This window comes from Chiloscyllium plagiosum, chromosome 8, assembly GCF_004010195.1.
Source record: "Chiloscyllium plagiosum isolate BGI_BamShark_2017 chromosome 8, ASM401019v2, whole genome shotgun sequence".
NCBI lineage: Eukaryota > Metazoa > Chordata > Chondrichthyes > Orectolobiformes > Hemiscylliidae > Chiloscyllium > Chiloscyllium plagiosum.
Window position 1 is genome coordinate 93,454,803 of NC_057717.1, and position 21,667 is coordinate 93,476,469.

The 21,667-nt window shown below is 42.6% G+C and overlaps 1 protein-coding gene across 3 annotated transcripts in view; it reads left to right on the plus strand.

Annotated features, from left to right (window-relative positions):
- LOC122552181 (adhesion G protein-coupled receptor E3-like) overlaps positions 1–21,667 on the plus strand; it is a 77,943-nt gene that overhangs the window by 10,428 nt on the left and 45,848 nt on the right. The window contains exons 2-8 of one of the 3 annotated variants that reach the window (XM_043694756.1): positions 3,816–3,908; positions 5,487–5,642; positions 6,930–7,097; positions 11,466–11,621; positions 14,139–15,332; positions 20,482–20,585; positions 21,215–21,313. In XM_043694756.1, coding sequence (XP_043550691.1) covers positions 3,816–3,908; positions 5,487–5,642; positions 6,930–7,097; positions 11,466–11,621; positions 14,139–15,332; positions 20,482–20,585; positions 21,215–21,313 — 1,970 coding nt within the window. The remainder of the gene's footprint in view (positions 1–3,815; positions 3,909–5,486; positions 5,643–6,929; positions 7,098–11,465; positions 11,622–14,138; positions 15,333–20,481; positions 20,586–21,214; positions 21,314–21,667) is intronic. The other 2 variants (XM_043694759.1, XM_043694758.1) reach the window with 2 other exon arrangements.

The following is a 21,667-nucleotide window of genomic DNA, read 5'->3' on the forward strand; positions in this document are numbered from 1 at the left end:
TAAAATTGCAAGGTTATGGAGAAACAGAGTGGGGCCTAGTTGGGTCATTCTTGCAATGGGCCAGAACTAGCATGATGGGATGACTGGCCTCCTTCCATGTTGTGTGATTCCACGGTGGTGAAAGGAAACTGATTTCATGCAACGAAATACCCAGCCCTGGCACCACAAGCTTGTGGAAATGCTGGCTAACTGGTAATGTTACTGGAGTAGTACTCCAGAGACACAGGCTTAACTTTAGAGACATGGATTCAAATCTGACAACAGAAGCTGGTAGAATTTGGATTTAAAATCAATCATTCCAGGGTTGTAAAGCTTGTCTCAGTCAAGATGACCATAAAACTACCATCAATTGTTGCAAAAGTCTTGTTCACAGATGTCTTTTTGGGAAGGAACTCAGCTGACTTGTACCTGGCCCGCATGTGACTCCAGACCCGCAGCAATGTGGTTGTCTCTTAAGTGCCCACTGAAATGACCCCAACAAGTCACTCAGTTTGAGGGTAATTAGGGGTAGGTAACAAATGGCATCCTTGCCAGTGATGGCCCATCTTATGAAAATATTTCTTAAAAATAGATTTTTACACATTTGTCAATGAACGCCTGATATTGAGTCCAGCAGTTATTGTTCAAATGTATCCGGTACAATAAGCATTGGTCTGGTTACACAGGAAGTTGGTTACTTCCATTATTGAATGAGATTAGAGGGAAGCAGTGCATTTAGAGGTAAATGTTAAGGAGATGAGCTATGTTTTCTTAGGAAGTTTGGTATCCATGATGTGATCTAACTGGAGCTTCCAAGAATCTAAAGGAAATTAAATCAAAAAAAAATCTCGGCTAATTATTCACCACATGGACGTTTTGAATATCAGGATATTGTAGAAGAAAGGATGTCAATAGTAAGAAGGGAAGACACGCAATGTTCAGTTTGAGTTACTCAAAATCGTACTCAGAAAGGTCATTGACATATTCCTGTTACTTTCTTTGGTCTTTTCACCTGTCATGAAAGTGACTTTATGTTAAAAGTTATTAATGTCACAAAAACATTTTAATTTTATTACTGTGAAACTATCCTGCCTTTGATCGTGTTGCTTGCTTTTGGAGCTGCGATATTGACCTTTATCCTGATCATCATGTTCTGCCTGTAATTTCAGCAAAGCTATGTGGTCCTCTCCTCCGTAGAAATTTGACTTTAACCTTCAACATAAGGGCAGAAGTCAGGATGTTTGCTGGATACTGCAGCTCTCCATGCCTACACTCAGCAAGATCTGAGCAACATTCGGGCTTCTACAAGGCACAAGCCAGGAGTGTGATTGGAATACGCCCCACTTGCTTGGATGAGTGCATTTCCAACAACACTCAAAAAACTTAATGACATCCAGGAAAAAGTAGCCCATTTATTTCCCCACATATCATCTTCGACAGTTATTCCTTCACCGATGCACAGTAGTAGCAGTCTGCACTGCGACAACTCATCCAAAACTTCCAACAGATAGAACCACAGGGGCAACAGATGTATGAGAACATCACCAGCTGCATGCTGCAATATAAGCCACACCCCACTCTGAGCTGGAACGTTAATTTATTTCTTATAAGTGCAATGTGAGGCATTTTGCATCTAAGAAACAAACACTGGAGTTTGACTCTATCCAACAAACAAACCAGAAACATCTCTTACTTAAATAAGATATAATTCCTTGCCTTTGAGGCATGGGAAGGGTCCAGTAACTGAATGGACCTTCATTTACCTTCAGCAGGAAGACCTCAGATGGCGGTCTTTCCCCACTGCACCTTGGCAGCAGCTGCCCCAAACTTTAGTCCATCCCACAGCATGCAGTCCTGGACCTTGGAATGTGCCAGTCTGCAACATTCATTTGAGTCAACTCCTTGTTTTGGAAGAGTAACAATTTTCATGCAGTCCAAAGGACACCTCTCACCGAGTTGATGGGTTCTCAGGCGCAGTCAACGTTTGTCTTGGTGTCCTGCATCACCGAGCTGCTCAGGATGAACTTCAACAAAAGCTTCAGACTTAGAGCGAGGAGATCTTATTACAAATTTATAAAATTTTGGTTAGGCCACAGATGGCATATTGTGTACAGTTCTCATTGCCATGCTTTTGGAAGGATGGAGTTGCACGGTAGGGACACAGAGGAAGTTCACTAGGATGTTGCCTGGAATGGAAAATCTCAGTTATGAGGAGAGACTGGATAGGCTGGGTTTTCCTTTCAGCCAGGTTTGGGGGGTGGAGGGGTGTGGGAGGTGCAGTATGTGGTATATAAACATTATGAGAGATATAGAGAGAATATATCATAACAATCTCTTCCCCATGGCAGATTTGTCTTAGACCAGATGGCATACATTTACATTAGATTAGATTAGATTCCCTGCAGTATGAAAACAGGCCTTTTGGCCCAACAAGTCCACACTGACCCCTCTGAAGAACAACTCACCTAGACCCATTCCCCTACATTATATTTACCCCTGACTAATGCACCTAAGACTATGGGCAATTTAGCATGGCCAAGTCACATCTGACCTGCACATCTTTGGACTGTGGGAGGAAGCCAGAGCACCCAGTGGAACCCCACACACACATGGGGAGAATGTGTAAATGCCACACAGACAGTCACCCGAGGCAGGAAGTAAACCCAGGTCCCTGGGGTTGTGAGGCAGCAGTGCTAACCACTGAACCACTGTGCCGCCCCATGGTGAGAAGCAAGTAGTGAAGAGTTGTTCTGAGAAACATTTTTTCACCCAGAGGGTGGTAGAAGTATGGAACGTGTTGCCTGAGAGGATGGTGGAAACACTTCTGCAAGGTTCAAGAAGCATCTAGATGACCACTTAAAATGCCAGGACATCATAGGCTATGGATCAAATGCAGGTAAACAGGATTCGGGTCATTTGGTGTTTGTCAGCGGGCACAGACAGGTGGGCTGAAGGGCCTGTTTCTATGTTGTAGGATCCTCTGTCTATGATTCTCTATAAATCATATACAGTCTATCCATTCTGTGCTATTTAACCACCCTCCATAGATCAAATGCAATTAATCGTGGAGCCCGCTCCACCCTGTTGATCCCCAAACATTTTCTCATGAGAATCCTTACAATTGCTTCGATAGGTAATGTTCAGCCAACTCAATGAGTGATTCTACCCAGTCCTATTGAATCCTTTACTTCCGATCATATAGATTTAATCCAGTAATAAAAGGGGAACTTCACTGGATTAGTAATCCAGAACCCTAGGCTATGTTTTGGTTCAGGTTCCACGATTATGATGGTGACATTGGAATTCAACAGAAAATCTGGAATTTTTTTCAAAAGAAGTTTGCCTAATGACACCTATTGTCACAATATGACCAACTGATTCATGAATGCTTATTATGGAAGAAGTCGGAGTAAACATGATTTCAGTCTTACAGCAGTATAATTGATTTTTGAGTGTTGTTGGAACTGATATCTTACAGGAAAGTGGGGAGAATCCTGGCACACCCCTGACTTAAGCGCTGTAAATGATTGTCTCGTGTATCAGTAAGTGAGTTACTCACTGCAGCATTCCTAGCCACTGATCTGCTCTTCTAACCACAGAATTTATATGGTACATCCAATCCAGTTTCTGGCCAATGGTAACCTGTAGTTTGTTCAAAGTGGGTGATTCAATGATGGTAATACAACTGAAGGCAAGTCCAAGTTGGAGTTCAGAAATATAGGCGAGAACTTTGGAATTTTGGCATTAACTGAACAACAACACATGTCCTCAACCACAAGTCAAAGAATAAAACTTTTCTTCGAAATCTTCAATCGATCATTTTCTATTTTTGACAGCACTTTATCTTGGTTCCCTTGCCATCTTGTCGCTAGTTACAACTCAACCCTGTCCACAGGAAGACAACTTAAATAGGAACCCAGATTGCATTGGTGAGTTCCACTCCAGAACGTCCTTTTCTTACTAAGTTTGTTTCATATTTTACTAACCAACCTGTTCAGAGATGTTATTACACTCCTCGGGAGCAAGTGGAACGTGAACAAGGCCTCCAGGTCTAGAAGTAGGGACAGCACTACTGTGCCTCAAGAGCCCATTACTGAGTTTTCTTTTCTGTTTTTATTATTATTTAACCTATTTTTCTAACCGACTTGTTCAGGGGGAACTTCTGCAGCAGGTGAGACTTGAACCTGGGCATCTTGAGCTAGGAGTAGGAATACTATGCCTGCACCATAAGAGTCTAGGTTAGAGTGGTGCTGGAAAAGCAGCAGGTCAGGCAGCATCCGAGGAGCAGGAAAATCGACGTTTCGGACAAAAGCCCTTCATCAGGAATAGAGGCAGGGTGCCTGCAGAGTGGAGAGATAATTGAGAGGGGGGTGGGGAGAAAGTAGCATAGAGTACAATAGGAGAATAGGGTTGGGGATGGAGGTGATAGGTCAGAGAGGAGGGTGGAGTGGATAGATGGAAAGGAAGATAGGCAGGAAGGACAGGTCATGAGGGCGGTGCACCCTACCTGCACCATAAGAGGGCTATTTAGCAATAAGTGTTATTTTTCTAATCAACCTGTTGCACATCCCTGGAATAGTTGGAACTTGCACCCAGGGTTTCTGGTCCAAAGGTAAGGACATTATCAATGTCCCATAAGAACCCATTACAGTAGACTCCCCCATACCCATGGTGGATACATTCTAAGACCTACTGCGGAAGCCCTAAAGCCCAGGTTGGAGCAAACCCATTCATTTAAATGGGAAATTTACTTTCCTGGCAGCCCCCAATCCCTGGTTCTGGAATGTCCCTGTAATATGTTTGGGCTGCAGTAAACCACAGGTAACTGAAACCATGGTAACAGGACCCTCGGATACTGGAGTTGCCCTGTACTAAGTTTGTTCATTACCAAGGGAAATTGTAACTAGCAACCTCTTATTAACACTTAACACCTTCAGAGTTGTCTGGGGACAATGTTTGCATACATTGAACAAATCCACACTCGCTTAGACATAGGTACAGATGCAGTACAATCGCATTTACTGTCTGTGCATGTTATTGCCTTGCGCTTAGAAAATAGCTCCCATTTTTGAATAATTAAAATTGTGGATGAAGGGTCAAAAAGTGACACAGTTAAATTACAAGGACATGTTGCTTGGATGAGCCTATCATTCTGTTGAGTGTAGCAGAATGATTTAATTGAGGCTATTGAATAGTTTATGTGTTTCAGTACAATCCAGAGTGTGATTTAGTTTCTTAATGGATAACAATTTCTCAATTTGCAAGTATTTTAAAATATCTCTGCAATCATTAAATGCTTTCACTCATGCCTATTCCAACTCGAGCTTCTTTGGTGTCTGTTTGCTTTGCTCTGAACCCACACCCAAGCTTAATCAATTGAGCACAGTCAGCATAGATTGGTTAGCAGACTTCAATGCTCACACAACAATTGAACACAACGGAGCTATAGCACTCAGAGTGTGTCTACAATGGGTTAACGAGAAAGGGAACATTCTATTTTTTTGCAGACAGCAATTGCAATACAGATGTGTCGCCCCTTTACAGAGATTGCGGTGAGAACATGGAGTGTTACGTTGCGCAGTTCATGCTATTTGTCAGAAATCACTGCATATGTGAAGATGGATTTGAATTCACCCCCTCTGATCAGAAGACAGACTGTTTTGGTAAGAATCATATCATTTGAATGACTGTAAACTCAGTGGCTTGATCTAGTTTTCTAGAGCTGGAAATTTTCAAGTTGGTGCCTTGCCACGGGACCAGGCACTCCCAATTCTGGTGTGACACTGTCAGAAATAAAGTACAGTCCCATCAATACTTGCATCAGTGCTCAAACCAATAAAGGTAGCTTCGACTATTGACACTCGAATACATCCTGTTATATTTGGGAGTGAGATGACCAGGTTACTGCCAAATTAGGGAAAAGCCCTAAATCCAAAAGGTACTTGCAGTCTTGATCCGACTCTAAGGTTCAAAGCCAACACAGGGTTGGTTTGGAACATTAAACAGAAAGTCCTTTCAGCCGCTATACAGAGATTTCTGTCCCATCATGGATAAAACCTATGAGTGGTCCACGAGTTAGCACTCATGCAATTTGTGTCATGGGTTCAAATCCTAGTCCAGGAACTTGAGTTTGTAATCCTTATAGACTGACATTCCAGTGCAGTACCAAAGAAGTGCTGAACTGTCAGAGGTGCTGGCATTTGGATGGGATCCTAAACAGAGACTCAGTCTGCCCTCCTGGTGAACGTAAAAGATTACCCAGCACATTTGGAAAGAGAGAAGAGGAAATTATCCAATGTTTTGCATCAACTCACATCACTAAACAGAAGATGATCTGTTTATATAAAGAAACAATTCTGCAGTAAATTACAGAAAGAAAGCAACATTATAGAGTGGTTGTAATCAGGGTCTTTAACTGCAGTCTGATCTGATATAATGCGATAGTTCCATTCCTATGCAATCCTGTGTTATAAGAAAAATGCGTAATAGCAGCACCGTTTAAACCAATGGGACTAAAGTCACATTATAGCCTTTACAGATAAGGAAAGTTTGTGTTCCACAAATAACGGTCTAAATTCTTCAATCGCTTTAGAGCCAATTTGCACTGAAGAAACACATGTGATAGCAGAACAGACTGTACCTAAACATAGATTGCGATAGTGTAGAATTAAGGGTGGATAGGGGCGAGCAATCTGAGATTATGTTTTAGAAAAATGTCCAGCTGAAAAGAATGCACTACTGGACATGGGGTTCTTGGAAATTAGGCAAATTGTAAAGTCTCTGACTTTTTGGTTAAAAGCAACAGCTTACAGAAACTGACTATGGAGATAGCAAAGGACATGGAAGGCTCTGTGCTCAGCCTGTTGTGACATGCCAACCGATGGCATTCAGAGTGTGTTTACAATGGATTGATGAGAAAAGGGCCACTTTGTTGATATGCTTTGTTGCAGATGGTGATTGCCATATGGATGAGCCGTCCTTTTATGGAGATTGTGGTGAGGACGTACAGTGTTACATTGCACAGTTCAAGCTATTTTCCAGAAATCACTGTGTGTGTAAAACAGGATTTATGTCCACTGCCGATGAAACAACCTCTGATCAGAAGACAGACTGTTTCAGTAAGAATCACTTAATTTGAATGATTTATCTCACGTGTAAACTCACCAGATTGATAAAGTGTTCTAGAGCTGGAAATTTTCATGTCCCAATTCTGATGTGACACTGTCAGAAGTAAAGTACAGTCCCATCAATACCTGCATTAGTGCTCCAACCCATTAAGGTAGCTTCTAATATTCACACTTGCATTTCACTCACCAATACATCCTGCCATATTTGGGAGTGAGATGACCAGGTTACTGCCAAATTAGGGAAAATCCCAAAAGGCACATATAGGCAGAAGACAGGAGTCAAGTAGAAAATACAATTAAGAACCAAGAGGAGTGTAAAGGATTCAGAGGGGAAGTGAAAGCATATATTAGATGGGCAAAGAGGAATCATGAAAAAAGATTAGTAATCAACTTAAAGGAGCATTCCAAAGTCTGCTGCAGGAACATCTTCAGTGAAAAGGTGGTGAAAGGAGGAGTAGCACTAATTAGGGATCATAGGAGTGATTTATGCTTAAAGACAAGAGGAATGTCTGAAGTATTAAATTAATACTCCACAGTTGTCTTCACCAAGAAGACAAATGTTACCCAAGCCATAGTGATACCGGAGGAGGTTTCATCACTAGGAGGATCCAAGTTTGATGAGGAGGAAGAGTTGGACAGACTATCGATACTTAAAGTTGACAAGGTACCAAGACTAGATGAGAGGCATCTAAGGATAATGAAGGAAGCGAGATTAGAAATTGCAGGTTGTACTGGCCATACTTTTCAGTACCAGAGGTTCAGGTACCAGAGCACCAGAGACTTGGAGACATTGCACCTTTACTCTAAAGGACTGCAGAATAAGCCTAAACTGGTTGGTTTAATTTCAGAAGCTATGAAACTTCTAGAAACAATTATTCCTAATAGAATTGTTAGTCACTTGGAAACAGGTGGGTTGTTTAGGAAGAGTCAGCATGGATTTCTAAAGGGGAAATCATGTTTCACAAACTCTCAAAGAGGTAATAAAAGTTTTGGTGAGGTTAATGCTGCTGATGCTCTGTACAATGGCTTTCAAAAGGCACTCATTACAGTACCACACAACAAACAGCTAAGCTTTAGGTCCTGGAATAAAGGAACAATAACAATGTGGAGACAAAATTAACTGACCCATGGGTGCAGGTGCATAGTTCGTAGTGAAGGATAGTGAAGAAGGCATTTGGCATGCTTGTCTTCATTCATCAGAGCATTGAGTACAGGAGTCAGGCTGTACAAGACATTAATGAGGCCACATTTGGAGTAGTGTGTACACTTTTGGTTGCCCTGCTATCGGAAAGATGTTACTAAACTGGAAGGGGTGCAAAAGAGATTTATAAGGATGTCACCAAGATTGGAGGGTTTGAGTTATAAAGACAGGCTGGATAAGCTGGGATTTTTTTCCCTGGAGCATAGGAGACTGTGGGGCGACCGTACGGAAGTTTATAAAATCATGAGGGGCATAAATAAGGTAAATACTCAAGGTCTTTTCCCCAGGGTAGAGAAGTCCAAAACTAGAGGGTATAGGTTTAAGGTGAGAGGGGAAAGTTTTAAAAGGGTCCAGACAGATAACTTCATCACACAGAGAGTGCTGTGTGTATGGAACAAGCTGCTAAAAAAAAGGTATAGGTGAATACAATTACAACATTTGAAAGACATTTGGACAGTTTCCATGATTGGAAAGGTTTAGTGGGATATGGCCAAGTGCAGGCAAGTGGAACTAGGTCAGTTAGGGAAACCGGGTTGACATGGACAAGTTGTGCTGAAGGGTCTGTTTCTGTGCTATATGACTCTATAGGTAGACAGTAGTGGTCAATCAATATATTTCAAGTTGCAGGAACACCTGTCATGAAGTTTCCCCAGGGCCCAGTAAAGGGACTCTTGTTTTTCCTGATTTAGATTAAATTTCAGGTGGTGTGCAGAGGGCAATTTCAACTTAGAAGAAACTTAAATGAATTTTAAACTGAAAAGGAGAGTGTAAAACTCCAAAAGTTGGTGGAGTGAGCAGATAGGTGGGAGATGAAGATGAATGGTGACACATTTTGGTAGGAAAGATGAGGATAGACAATAGAAAGCAGGGCGTGCAATACATTAATGAAGTGCAGAGCAAAGGGACCTAGCTGTCTGTGTCCACAGATGTTTGAAGGTTGCAGAACAGTGGAGAGAGCAGTCAGTGAAGCATACTTAATCCTGAGCTTTATTAGTGGGGTCATAAAGAGCAAGGAGGTTATGTTGAACTTATACAAGACACTTGTTAGACCTCGGTTTCAGTATTGTGACACAATTCAGTATTGTGGCATAAACATTACAGGAAGGTTGAGAACACGTTGGAGAAAGAGCACGGGAGGTTTACAGAAGTGATTCCAGAGATAAGAAATTTCATTATGAGGGATTGAGACTGTTCTCCTTGGACAGTAGAAGGGTCAGGGAATATCTGATGGTAGTTTTCAAAATCATGGGAGGTCCGTTTGGAATAGACAGGGGAAAAGGCATAAAAGGATGAAGAATGAAATGGCACAGATCTAAAGTGATTTGCAAACATAACAAATATGGTGTGAGAAGAAAAAGAATCTTTCTCACCCAGCAAGTAGTTAGGGTCTGGAACACACTGCCTGGAAATGTGGTGGAGGCGGTTCATTTGAGGCATTCAAGAAAGCATGGTGATTGTTTGGATAGACACAATGAACGGAGGTACAGGGAAAAGACAGAAGAATTCTATTAATTCATCAGGCTCATTCAAGAACAATTCTGTGATATTCTATTCACTTGCTAAGTGCCTCGTGAATATTGCAGCATGAACTGCAGTGGTTTAAGAAAATGGTCACTACCACCTTCTCAAGAGGCGGACAATTGTCTCAACAATCCCAGGGCACTCACATTCTGAGAATGAATTATTTATTTCAATTTAATCTTCATTTTCTGACTTTAAGGTGAGGCACCACTATTTTGCCTGGAGAGGGGTACACCTTGGTAATAAATAATGTTGTTGCTGTCTCTCTACAAGTGCATAAGGGGTTGGTACTACCACCAAGCTCTGTTGGCAGTGGATTTGGCCTGAACTTGTTTAGCAAGCTCTTTCAGTATGCTTGATGCCTGTTGTTCAACTGGTAGTGGTAGAGGGTGCATATCACAAGGCACTTGCTGCTGACTTAAAGTATTCCCAAGTCCTTAATCCCAAGAATCTTGCTCAGAAAGGTGGCTCCACGGTGGGTGACACAGTGACTCAGTGGTTAGCACTGCCTCACAGCACAAGGGACCTGGGTTCAAATTCAGCCTCGGGCAACTGTCTATGTGCAATTTGCACATTCTCCCTGGGTCTGTGTGGGTTTCCTCCAATGCTCCAGTTCCCTCCTACAATCCAAAGATGTGCAGGTTAGGTGGATTGGCCATGCCAAATTGTCCCATAATGTTCAGGGATGTGTAAGTTAGATGCATTCGTCAGGGGAAAGGTAGAGTAATAGAGTAGGCGAATAGGTCTGGATGGGTTACTCTTCAGAGGTTTGGTGTGGACTTGTTGGGCCAAATGGCCTGTTTCCGCATTGTAGGGATTCTATGATCCCATGAAATGGGGTGTCAAGGTAGCGAGGGTGGGCAATGGGTGGATTGATATTGTAAAAGAGCTTGTGAAAATATCATCCATATTATAAAAAGTGGATATCAACATTGAAAAATGAGCAAAGAAATCTTAGTATTCTTAAAGCAAAACTGAGAGGTTGGACCCATCAAGACAGATGGAACAGACTTGGGTTCTTTTTCACTGGAAAAATGAAGACTGTAACCTGACAGAAGGTTTTAAGATTATGAAAGGGTTGGATAGGGTAGATATAGAGGGGAGGTAAAAACAATGACTGCAGATGCTGGAAACCAGATTCTGGATTAGTGGTGCTGGAAGAGCACAGCAGTTCAGGCAGCATCCAAGGAGCTTCGAAATCGACGTTTCGGGCAAAAGCCCTTCATCAGGAATAAAAATAGATATAGAGGGGATGCTTCTCTTTGTGGGAGAGACCACACTAAGAAGCATAAGCATGTGATAAATAATATAAATATGCAATTCCTTTCTCCAGACGTGGCAGGCTCATTAAATGATCTGTTTGGATGTATCAGCCCCAATAAACCCAATTGGCAATTCAGGAGGCCATCCAGATAGTGGCCAGAATGTGGAACGCACTCCCATAGGTAAAGCAACGAATGTAGAAACACTTACAGGGAAGCTAGATGGGTATATGAAGGAGAAAGAGATGTTTGTGTGGTTAAAATTTCATTGGGTTCGACTAAACTAGGTGTTGGGCCAAATCACCTGTTTCTGCACTGTAAGTATTTTGTATTTTGTAACAGCAAAATTCCATCTTAATTTGTCATTTATTTCAGACATTGATGACTGTGTTGACAAGAATAGTGATGAATTATGTGGACCGAATGGAACTTGTCTTAACACAGTAGGAAGTTACAACTGCTCCAGGAACCAAACATTCGAAACTGCAGGAGTGACTGATTCCTTTAATTTAACTAAAGATCAGCATCAAGGTGAGACTCGCGATTCTACACATTTTTCTTGCTCATCGCATCCCCTTGAGCTCACTGAATTGTCTCACACTAACTTTCTTGCCTCAGGATCTCCTACATCATGGAACCCTTCAATCATCTCAATCTTACGGGGGGGTGAGAGACTTCAATTAGAGAGAGAGAGACACAAGGGAAACTGATGCTTAAAAATAAAATACTGCAGATGCTGGAAATCTGAAATAAAATTGGAAATATAAACAGTAAATGCTGGAGAAACTCAGCAGGTCTGGCAGCATCTATAGGGAGAGAAACAGAGTTAACATTTTGGGCCCAATACGACTCTTTTTCAGCATAAATGCTGACCCTAACCCTTTCTTAATTCAGAAGGGGAGTCATACCAGATGAGTAACATTAACTGTTTTTCTCTTCATGGAGGAGCTACATTATTCCATTTTGAGCAGGAATCAGGTTGGTCGGATTGAGGGAGATTTAATAGTGGTACTCGAAATACTGAAGGGTTTTGATGGCGTGGTTAGAGACAACTGTTCCAAGTGGCAGGAGGGTACAAGGTCAGAGATCATTGATGACTGAACCAAAGAAGAGGAGCAACATTTTAACATTGTGAGATATTATACCTGGAAGGTTTAAGAGAATGAAAAAGCACATCCAATAAGAACTTCCAAAAAAATGGAATTAAGAATCTAATGATGACCATGAATCCATTGTTGATTATTGGAAACATGCATCTGGTTCACTAATGTCCTTTAGGGAGGGAAACTTCTATCCTTACCTGATCTGGTTTGTGACTCCAGATCCACAGCAATGTGATTGACTCTTAACTGTCCTCTGGGCAATTAGTGATGGGTAATAAATGACCTAGTCAGCGAAGCCTTCATGCTGAGCTTGAATGAATAAAAAGAGCACTGGATAAGTATTTGAAAAAGAAATTGTACCTTTAGGTCTTCAGCTAAATTTTTCTACTGCTCCAATGATTATTATTTACAGAATGTTTACAGCACAAAGGAAAGCCTTTCGGTCGATCATATCTGCTGACACTGCAGAAGAACGAATTAGCTTGTGCATTCTTCCCTTACTCTCCATGTTCTACCGTTTTCACATAAGAAGTTAATTCCCTCTTAAATGCCTCCACCACACTCTCAGGTCATGAATTCCAGATCCCAACCACTTGCTGGATGAGAACATTCATGTCACAATGGCTTCTTTTCCCAATTACCTTTAATGTGTTGCCCTCTGGTTTCTGATCTCTCAACCAGTCAGTACAGTTTCTACCCATTTTCTCTGTCTAGGCCTCTCATGAATTGGAAAACCCTCAATCAATTTCCTCTCAACCTTAGCTTCTTCAAGAACAGTCCAAACTTCATTGTGGGGTGACATGGTGGCTTAGTGGTTAGCACTGTTGCCTCACAGCACCAGGGATTCAGGTTCAATTCCAGCCTCAGGCAACTGCCTGTGTGGAGTTTGCACATTCTCCGTGTCTGTGTGGGTTTCCTCCTGTTGCGCTGGTTTCCTCCACAGTTCAAAGATGTGCAGGTTAGGTGATTTGGCCATGCCAAATTGCCCATAGTGTTAGGTGCATTAGTCAAGAGTAAATATAGGGTGGGGGAATGGGTCTGAGTGAGTTACTCTTCAGACGGTCAGTGTTGACTTGTTGGGCCTAATGGCCTGTTTCCACATGGCAGGGAATCTAATCTACCAATGTAGCTAAGTTCTTTATGGTTTAGGGTGTAGGTTTGCTCGCTGAGCTGTAGGTTTGATATCCAGATGTTTCTTTACCTGGCGAGGTAACATCATCAGTGGTGACCTCCAAGTGAAGTGAAGCTGTTGTCTCCTGCTTTCTATTTATATGTTTGTCCTGAATGGGGTTCCTGGGATTTGTAGTGGTGTCATTTCCTGTTCAAACCACAAACCCCAGGAACCCCATCCAGGACAAACATATAAATAGAAAGCAGGAGACAACAGCTTCACTTTACTTGGAGGTCGCCACTGGTGATGTTACCTAGCCAGATAATGAAACGTCTGGATATCAAACCTACAGCTCAGCGAGCAAACCTACACCCTAAACCTCAACCTGAGCTACAAACCTTCACAAACCTTGCATGAAGTTCCTTATTTCTGAAGCCATTCTAATGACCATTTTCTGCACTCACTGCAAAAACTTCAGATGTTTGCTAACAGTGTGGTCCCACAACTGGATGCAATATAACAGTTCAGAAAGCAACAGAGTTCTTCATACAAGTTTAGTATTATTTCCATACTCTTCGACTTTATGCCCCTGTCTCGGATGTTCTATGTAAATTGTATTACTGTATTTGGCAGACTTTGGATCAATTTTGACCAATACTTCATGTAAATGTCAAATTGGATGCTTCATCTATTTATAACCTTTTAACTGGTCTCAAGGACGTAACCTTATTTAAAGCATCACACTTTCCAATAAGACTGAATTAACCATGATGATAAAACTGGGTGTGTAAATCCTGAACTTGGATTTCGCTTTTTCATTTTCAAATTCCACAGAACTCTCACTTGGTGAACATTCAAGTCTCAGACAGCGGGAGGTACGTCATAGTGGCATCATACCAATGCCTGATAATGGAAATAGATCCGCATCTGTTCAAGGAATGATATCTCTTCTTGTTAATAGAGACACTCCTAAACCTGTTCATAGAAGGATACCTGCTTCTGTTAATGGAATCACACCTGCCTCTGGTAATAGAAGAATGCCTACTCCTGTTAATGGAATGATGCCTGCTCCTGTTAATGGGATCACACCTGCTCCTGTTCATGGAGACACACCCAGCTCTGGTAATAAAATGACATTTGTTCCTGTTAATGGAATCACAGCTACTCCTGTTAATAGAATCACTCCTGCTTCTGTTAATGGAATGACGTCGACTCCTGTTGATGGAGACATGCCTGCCTCTGATAACGGAATCATACCCGCTCCTGATCATGGAATCACACCCGCTCCTGATCATGGGATCACACCCGCTCCTGTTCATGGAATCACACCCGCTCCTGTTCATGGGATCACACCCGCTCCTGTTCATGGAATCACACCCGCTCCTGATCATGGAATCACGCCTGCTCCTGTTCATGGAATCACACCCGCTCCTGTTCATGGAATCACACCCGCTCCGGATCATGGAATCACACCCGCTCCTGTTCATGGGATCACGCCTGCTCCTGGTCATGGAATCACACCCGCTCCTGATCATGGAATCATACCCGCTCCTGATCATGGAATCACACCCGCTCCTGTTCATGGAATCACACCCGCTCCTGATCATGGAATCACACCCGCTACTGAACATGGAATCACACCCTCTCCTGTTCATGGAATCACACCCACTCCTGATCATGGAATCACACCCGCTCCACTTCATGGAATCACAGCCGCTCCTGATCATGGAATCACACCCGCTACTGAACATGGAATCACACCCGCTCCTGTTCATGGAATCACACCCGCTCCTGATCATGGAATCACACCCGCTCCACTTCATGGAATCACAGCCGCTCCTGATCATGGAATCACACCCGCTCCTGATTATGGAATCGCGCCTGCTCCTGATCATGGAATCACACCCGCTCCTGTGTCTGCTCCTGTTCTTGGAATTGTGTCTACTCCTGTTAGTGGTGATATATCGCTTTCTGTTAATGGAGACGAAGCTGATCCTGGCATTAGAGGCACTCTTGCCCCTGTCCATGGTAATAGGAACATACTGAACTGTTTAGACATTACCACATCAGTTACCACAGTCAATCTATTCAGTTTAACTGGGGTTTAATTAATGTACAGTAAGGAGAAATAGAAAATCTTTGTTTATATAATCCCTCATTAAGTCTGAAGATTGCACTATCTTTTGTTTCTGATCTGAGGCTTTAGCTTTGCATAATACCAAAATCAGAATTGACTTAGATGAGGAAAATCCAGCATCCCTCCCTTCTCATAGCCCAATCCTTAGAAAAACAGACCTTCTGTCAGAGGTAAGAGGCTCTGCACAGTCACCACCAGTGCAGCTAGCTTTAGATCCTTGTAATCAACCTGTACAGAGATGTTATGATACACCACGTGAGTAGGTGGGATTTGAACCCAGACTTCCTGGCCCCAAGGTAGAGGCACAAACACTACACCGCAGAAGCCCTCAGATCCTTATTTTACTTGTGAGAGTCATTAGCTGAATTTAGATTTCACCAGGAGTCATAGCAACAAATTCCAACAAGACCTTAGTTCAGGCCTCTTGAGTTACTAATCCAGTGACATAACTCTATACCAGTGTGTCTCTGGATATCAGCAAAAATCTGCACTGGCCTATCTCTACGCTGTACTTTATACATATTTAAAAAGAACATTAGCTGATCTCCACGTACCAATGTTTAAGGTTCTCAGTTGAGTGTGGAATATGTAGTTCAGATTGTCCTCAGGCTGTTTAGTTCCTGAAGGATCTGCTATGTAAGTCTGGTGCTCTGTTTTCTATTTCAGATTTAGAGCATTCACAGGTTGATTTCCCTTTACCTCTTCTCCCTTGTGTCAGTCTCCCTCTTGTGGCCCAGGGAAAGACTGCCTCACTGTAATAAGTTAAACTTTGACTCATAGCTCGACTAGACACTGCTTGTGGTTTGCATCTTTCCTTGCAACTGGAGGATTTTTGATTTTAGATTTTACTTGGAAATGGTTTTGTTTATTTATTAATTATTGAGGTAAACTCCAACTGCTAAAAATGATTCTTTTCAATTTAAGGTCAAAGTACTATTCTGTCACCTATGACTTAGAGTCAAAGAGTTGTACAGCATGGGAACAGACCCTTCAATCCAACTCGTCCATGCTGACCAGATATCCTGAATTAATCCAGTCCCATTTGCCAGAATTTGGGTTATATCCCTCTAAATTCTTCCTATTCATATAACCATCCAGATGTCTTTTAAATGTTATAATTGTATCTGCCTCCACCACTTCCTCCAGCAGCTCATTCCTTACACGCATCACCCTCTGTGTGAAATAGTTGCCCCATGGGTCCCATTTAAATCTTTCCCTTCTCATCGTAAACCTATGCCCTCTAGTTTTGGACTCCCCTACCCTCAGAAAAAGATCTTGGCTATTCACCCTATCTGTGCCCCTCAAGATTTTATAAACCTCTATAAGGTCATCCCTCAGCTCTGACCCTCCAGGGAAAATAGCCTCAGCCTATTCAGCTTCTCCCTATAGCTCAAGCCCTCCAAACACAGCAACATCCTTGTAAATATTTTCAGCACCCTTTCAAGTTTAACAATATCTTTCCTATAGCAGGGAGACCAGAATTGAATGCAGTATTCCAAAAGCGACTTGGTTTTAAAACAACAGTTATAATCTTCGCTGTTTAACTTAATGTGGGGGAATTTGATAATGGCTTTTACATTGCTAGGCCCTTAGATTGACCTCAAGCCCAACAGATGAGTTTTGGAAGTTCATGCTAATGGCTTTAAGAGTTAATGTTTTGATCTAAGTTTGGCCAATTGTCACCCCAACCTCTGTGTTGGTTAAGAAATGCCTACAGTTGGCGAGAGGATCACTTTGCGTAGATGTGCTGTCATCTCTTCATCTTGTAGATATTTTCAATCAAACTGTTCAGGCATGGTAGGATGGACATCTGGAGCAGTTGGGACTTGAACCCCTCAGAGGTCAGGACACTGCCACTGCACCACAAGAGGCCATGCCTATCCTTTGTGTAATACTTGTCCAAGAGGCTTACTTGTGTTAAGTGGTGAAAGATTAACTACTGGTGAGGCTTCAGCAGAAAAGGCATAAACTTAAGTAACAAAATGATTTTTCACAAATTAGTAATAATTTGGTTAACTATTATACTTGGTCGGTAAAATTGGCAACTCCTAAGAAATAGAAACTAGGTCTCGACATTTTCTAACCTACCTGTTCAGGAATATTATTACACATCTCTGGAGCAGATAGGACTTGAACATGGGTCTCCTGGCTCAGCAGTAGGGACATTACCAAAAGTACCTCAAGAGCCCACTGGTAACTAGGTCTACACCATACGACTGGAGACTGACTACTGACTAACTACAGAGCAACCACTGACAAACAGAAAATGCATTGTCTAGCTCTTCTTGCAAGGTTGCCATGGTGGTATAGTGTGTTGCACTGCTGCCTCACAGGGTTAGGGACCTAGGTTCAATTCCAGCCTCAGGTGACAGTCTGTGTGGAGTTGGTACATTCTCCCCTGTTTGCGTGGGTTTCCTCTGGGTTCTCTAATCTCATCTCACAGTTCAAAGATATGCAGCCATGTGGATGTGGATTGGCCATGCTAAGTTGCCCATAGTGTTGAGGGATGTGCAGGTTAGGTGCATTAGCCATGGGAAATGAAAGATTTACAGGAAGGGAGTTGGGTCTAGGTGAGATCCTATTTGGGGAGTCAGTGTGGACCTTTTTGGGCTGAATGGCCCGTTTCCACACTAAAGGGATTCTATTACTCTAAACGTCGTTTATATCTCAGTGGGTGGAAACATATAAATGTTCTTTCAATTAACCCTAACAGGTCAACTTTGAAGTGCAACATGGCCCTCAGTGAGGGTGTCTGCAGAAGGTATTCGGCTGTTTGCCTCCCTCAGGAATCCCACAGCATTTTCAGCAGCCCTTCAACTGCCATCACCTCCATGGCCTTGAAGGACAAGGCCAGCAGGCACATAGGGCATGTGACCCCTCCAGGCCTCACACCATCCTGACTTGGAGTTAGAATGCTCTTTCCTTCCCTATGCTACAGAAGCTTGACCAGAACAGTATAATGGGGGCACCACACAGACTGTTAATGATTCAAGAAGGTGTGTGTCAAGTGGAACTTGGGAGGGAGGGCACAACCAGAGGCAGTTCTGCTCTTCACAACTGCATCCTGAGAAAAAGAAGGTGCTTGAGCAGGAGCGAGAGGCTTCTGACACACAAGGGAAGGGAGTGGCTGAGGCACTTTGCCCACAGAATGAAGACAGTTTACCTTTACGCTACCGTGAGGCCAACTAACGTTCCTAATTTACACAAATCATTCCATTTCTTACAGACACCTCCCCCATTTTAACAGCCACTTAGTTCCCAATTGTTGGTGGAGATCTTTCCAAATCAGCCTGTTTTGAGATGATATGAAGGTGCCGGTGTTGCACTGAGGTGGACAATATCAATAGTCACACGACACCAGATTATAGTCCAACAGGTTTATTTACAATCACAAGCTTTCTGAGCACTACCCCTTTGTCAGATGAATTGGAGAGGGGCGCACAGGCACAGAATATGTCGGCGGAGAGACAATGGCAAGATCATTCCAGGTAATTAAGACTGTCAACAGATAAGCATAAAAATGTGAGTAGAGTATCAACAGGCTGAATAACAAGTCTTTGCAGGGGATCAGAGTGTCAAACGGTGTGAGTACAGTGTCAAAACTGAATGACAAGTCAAGGTATGACTTACGATCTGGTTAATGAAGGCAGAGCGATAGTTATAAATATTCAAAAGTGAGATAGTGCTAGAGATAAACCAAATGGCTGGAATTACATGAGGAGACACTAGAGTCACATGAGATGGTGTAACCAAAGTAGTCTACTTTGATCCCTACTCATGTAATTCTAGCCATTTGATTTGTCTCTAGCACCATCTTCCTTTTGATTACTTGTAATTATCTCACTGCCTTAATTAATCAGATCATAAGTCATCCCTTCACTTGCTATTCAGCTATTGACACTTTAGTCACACCATTTGACACTCCTGATCCCCTTGTTATTCAGCCTGTCAACACTCTACTCACACTGTTTGTACTTATCTGTTGATATTCTTAATTACCTGGAATGATCTTGCCATTGTCTCTCCGCCTACATATTCTGGGCCTTTGCGGCCCGGTCCACTTCACCCGACAAAGAGGCAGTGCTCTGGAAGCGAGTGATTGTAAGTTAACCTGTTGAACTTTAAACTCGTGTTATGTAACTTCTGACTGTTTTGAGATGTTATGACACAACTTGGGGACAGGTGGGATCTGAACCCAGGCCTCTTGCCTCAGAAGCAAGAACACTACCACTTTGTCATGAGGGTCCTCAATCACTTCCTGGTTTATGTTGTGGTCAAATGCGCCGGTTACCATCTGAGAGAGTTTAGATAGATTCATGCTCCCAATTCTTCTTACTGGCACTAGTCACTATTGCTGATACCAAGTGGGGAAGGATGCCCACATGAGGTCTTTGGAAGAGGAGAGGCTCAAACTTGTTGGATCAACTATATTTATTAGATAGTAACTTAAGAACTAGTTACACTACATCTGAGAGTCTGGATGTAAGTTTGCTCACTGAGTTGGAAGGTTAGTTTTCAGATGTTTCATCACCATGCTAAGTAACATCATCAATGAGCCTGCGGTGAAGCACTGGTGTTAGTGATCCGCTTTCTATTTATGTGTTTAGGTTTCCTTGGTAAACACATAAATAGTGAACGGGTCACTGACACCAGTGCTTCACCGGAGGCTCACTGGTGATGTTACCTAGTATGCTGATGAAACAGTTGATAACGAACTTTCCAGCTCAGTGAGCAAACTTATATCCAGAACCTCAACCTGAGCTACAAATCTTCTCAAAACTCACTATTCGAGAGTTTTTTGTGAGAAATCAGGCTTGACTTTAGAATCAGTACACGTTCCTGCTTAGGTGCATGGGACTAGCACTTGCAACTTGGACTCAGTGGACAGCTCTAGAACTGTCCTTTCTATCCTAACAGGGAAAGCGTATCTGGTGATAGACCTTTTCACATACCACTGACTTATACAAGTTACAAGAAAGGCCAGCACCATAAGATTATGATAAGTTACTCAACTGTATTTCAAATATGTTGTTGTTTCAGCTCCTGTAGTGTCTCCTAAGCTTCCCACTGACCCTAATGGCAACAATGTCTCTGCTGTTGGAGCCGCTGGAATTGACCCCAGCTTGTCAACAGCATCAGAGCAGGTGAGGTATCATTTAACTGCAGGATCTCAGGAACGGTGTGTCCTTCTAAAAACTCTGGGGCAGCCTCCCAAACCCAAGAGATTAATTCTCAACCGTGATCTTAGGCAATGAGGGCCAGAGCTGACAATGTAGATACGGGGTAATTGAACCATCCTATCCTCATCAGTGCATGAGAATGTTTGTCAGCTGGGGACAATGGTCAGTGATCAGGAATTTGGACTGACTGTTTTAACCCCATTTCTTGGGGTGGGATGGGGGTGTCTTTGGTCACCATCATGGGTGGGACCAGGGATCAAAGACCATCAGTTCTCTTCGATTCACTCCCCTCACTGGTTACTAACTTAATTCTATTCGCCCAGTTGCAAATCAGAATTTGCTGGGATTATGAAAGTGTTGCTTATTTATCCACCAATGCTTCAAGTATCTCAGAGATCACATCCTTAGCTAACCTGAGCAGGAAATGCTCTTGCAATAATGATTGACATTAGCTGCACAGAGGATGAACACCAGAGTAACTGAACATCTTTTGCAATGTACAGCTGATGACTGACCACAGAGTGGATAGTGCAAAGCAATAATTCAAGCTTGGCATGATTAAACTAAGACTTTTCTCTCTTCTCTTTCCATAGCCAGCCTCGCCTGTGGAATTATTTTGTTCTAGGATGACTAACACCAGCAGGTTGTTTGGTGAACTGTGCCAGAACCCTGCCAATGGATCATTAATTGAGGTGATGAGAAACGTAATGCTCTGTAACTCTGTGTGTAGAATTCAGAACAACATGCTTGTGCCTGTGACTCGTCTTGAGAAGCTGGTGATCATGAATTGACAGGACAATACAACAGGAGACCATTTGGCCCATTGTCCTTGTGGTGGCCCTTTGACAGAGCTATCCAATTAGACATTCCATCCTCTGCCGTGTCCTTTCTCTTTTGCTGGACAATGTTTTGCTGGACAATGTTTTTCTCCTTTATGTACTTGTCCTGCTGAAAGTTATGATTGAACCTACACTTGACATCCTTTTAGGTGACTTCACCTGATGAAGGGGCAGTGCTCTGACAGCTTGTGATTTCAAATAAACCTG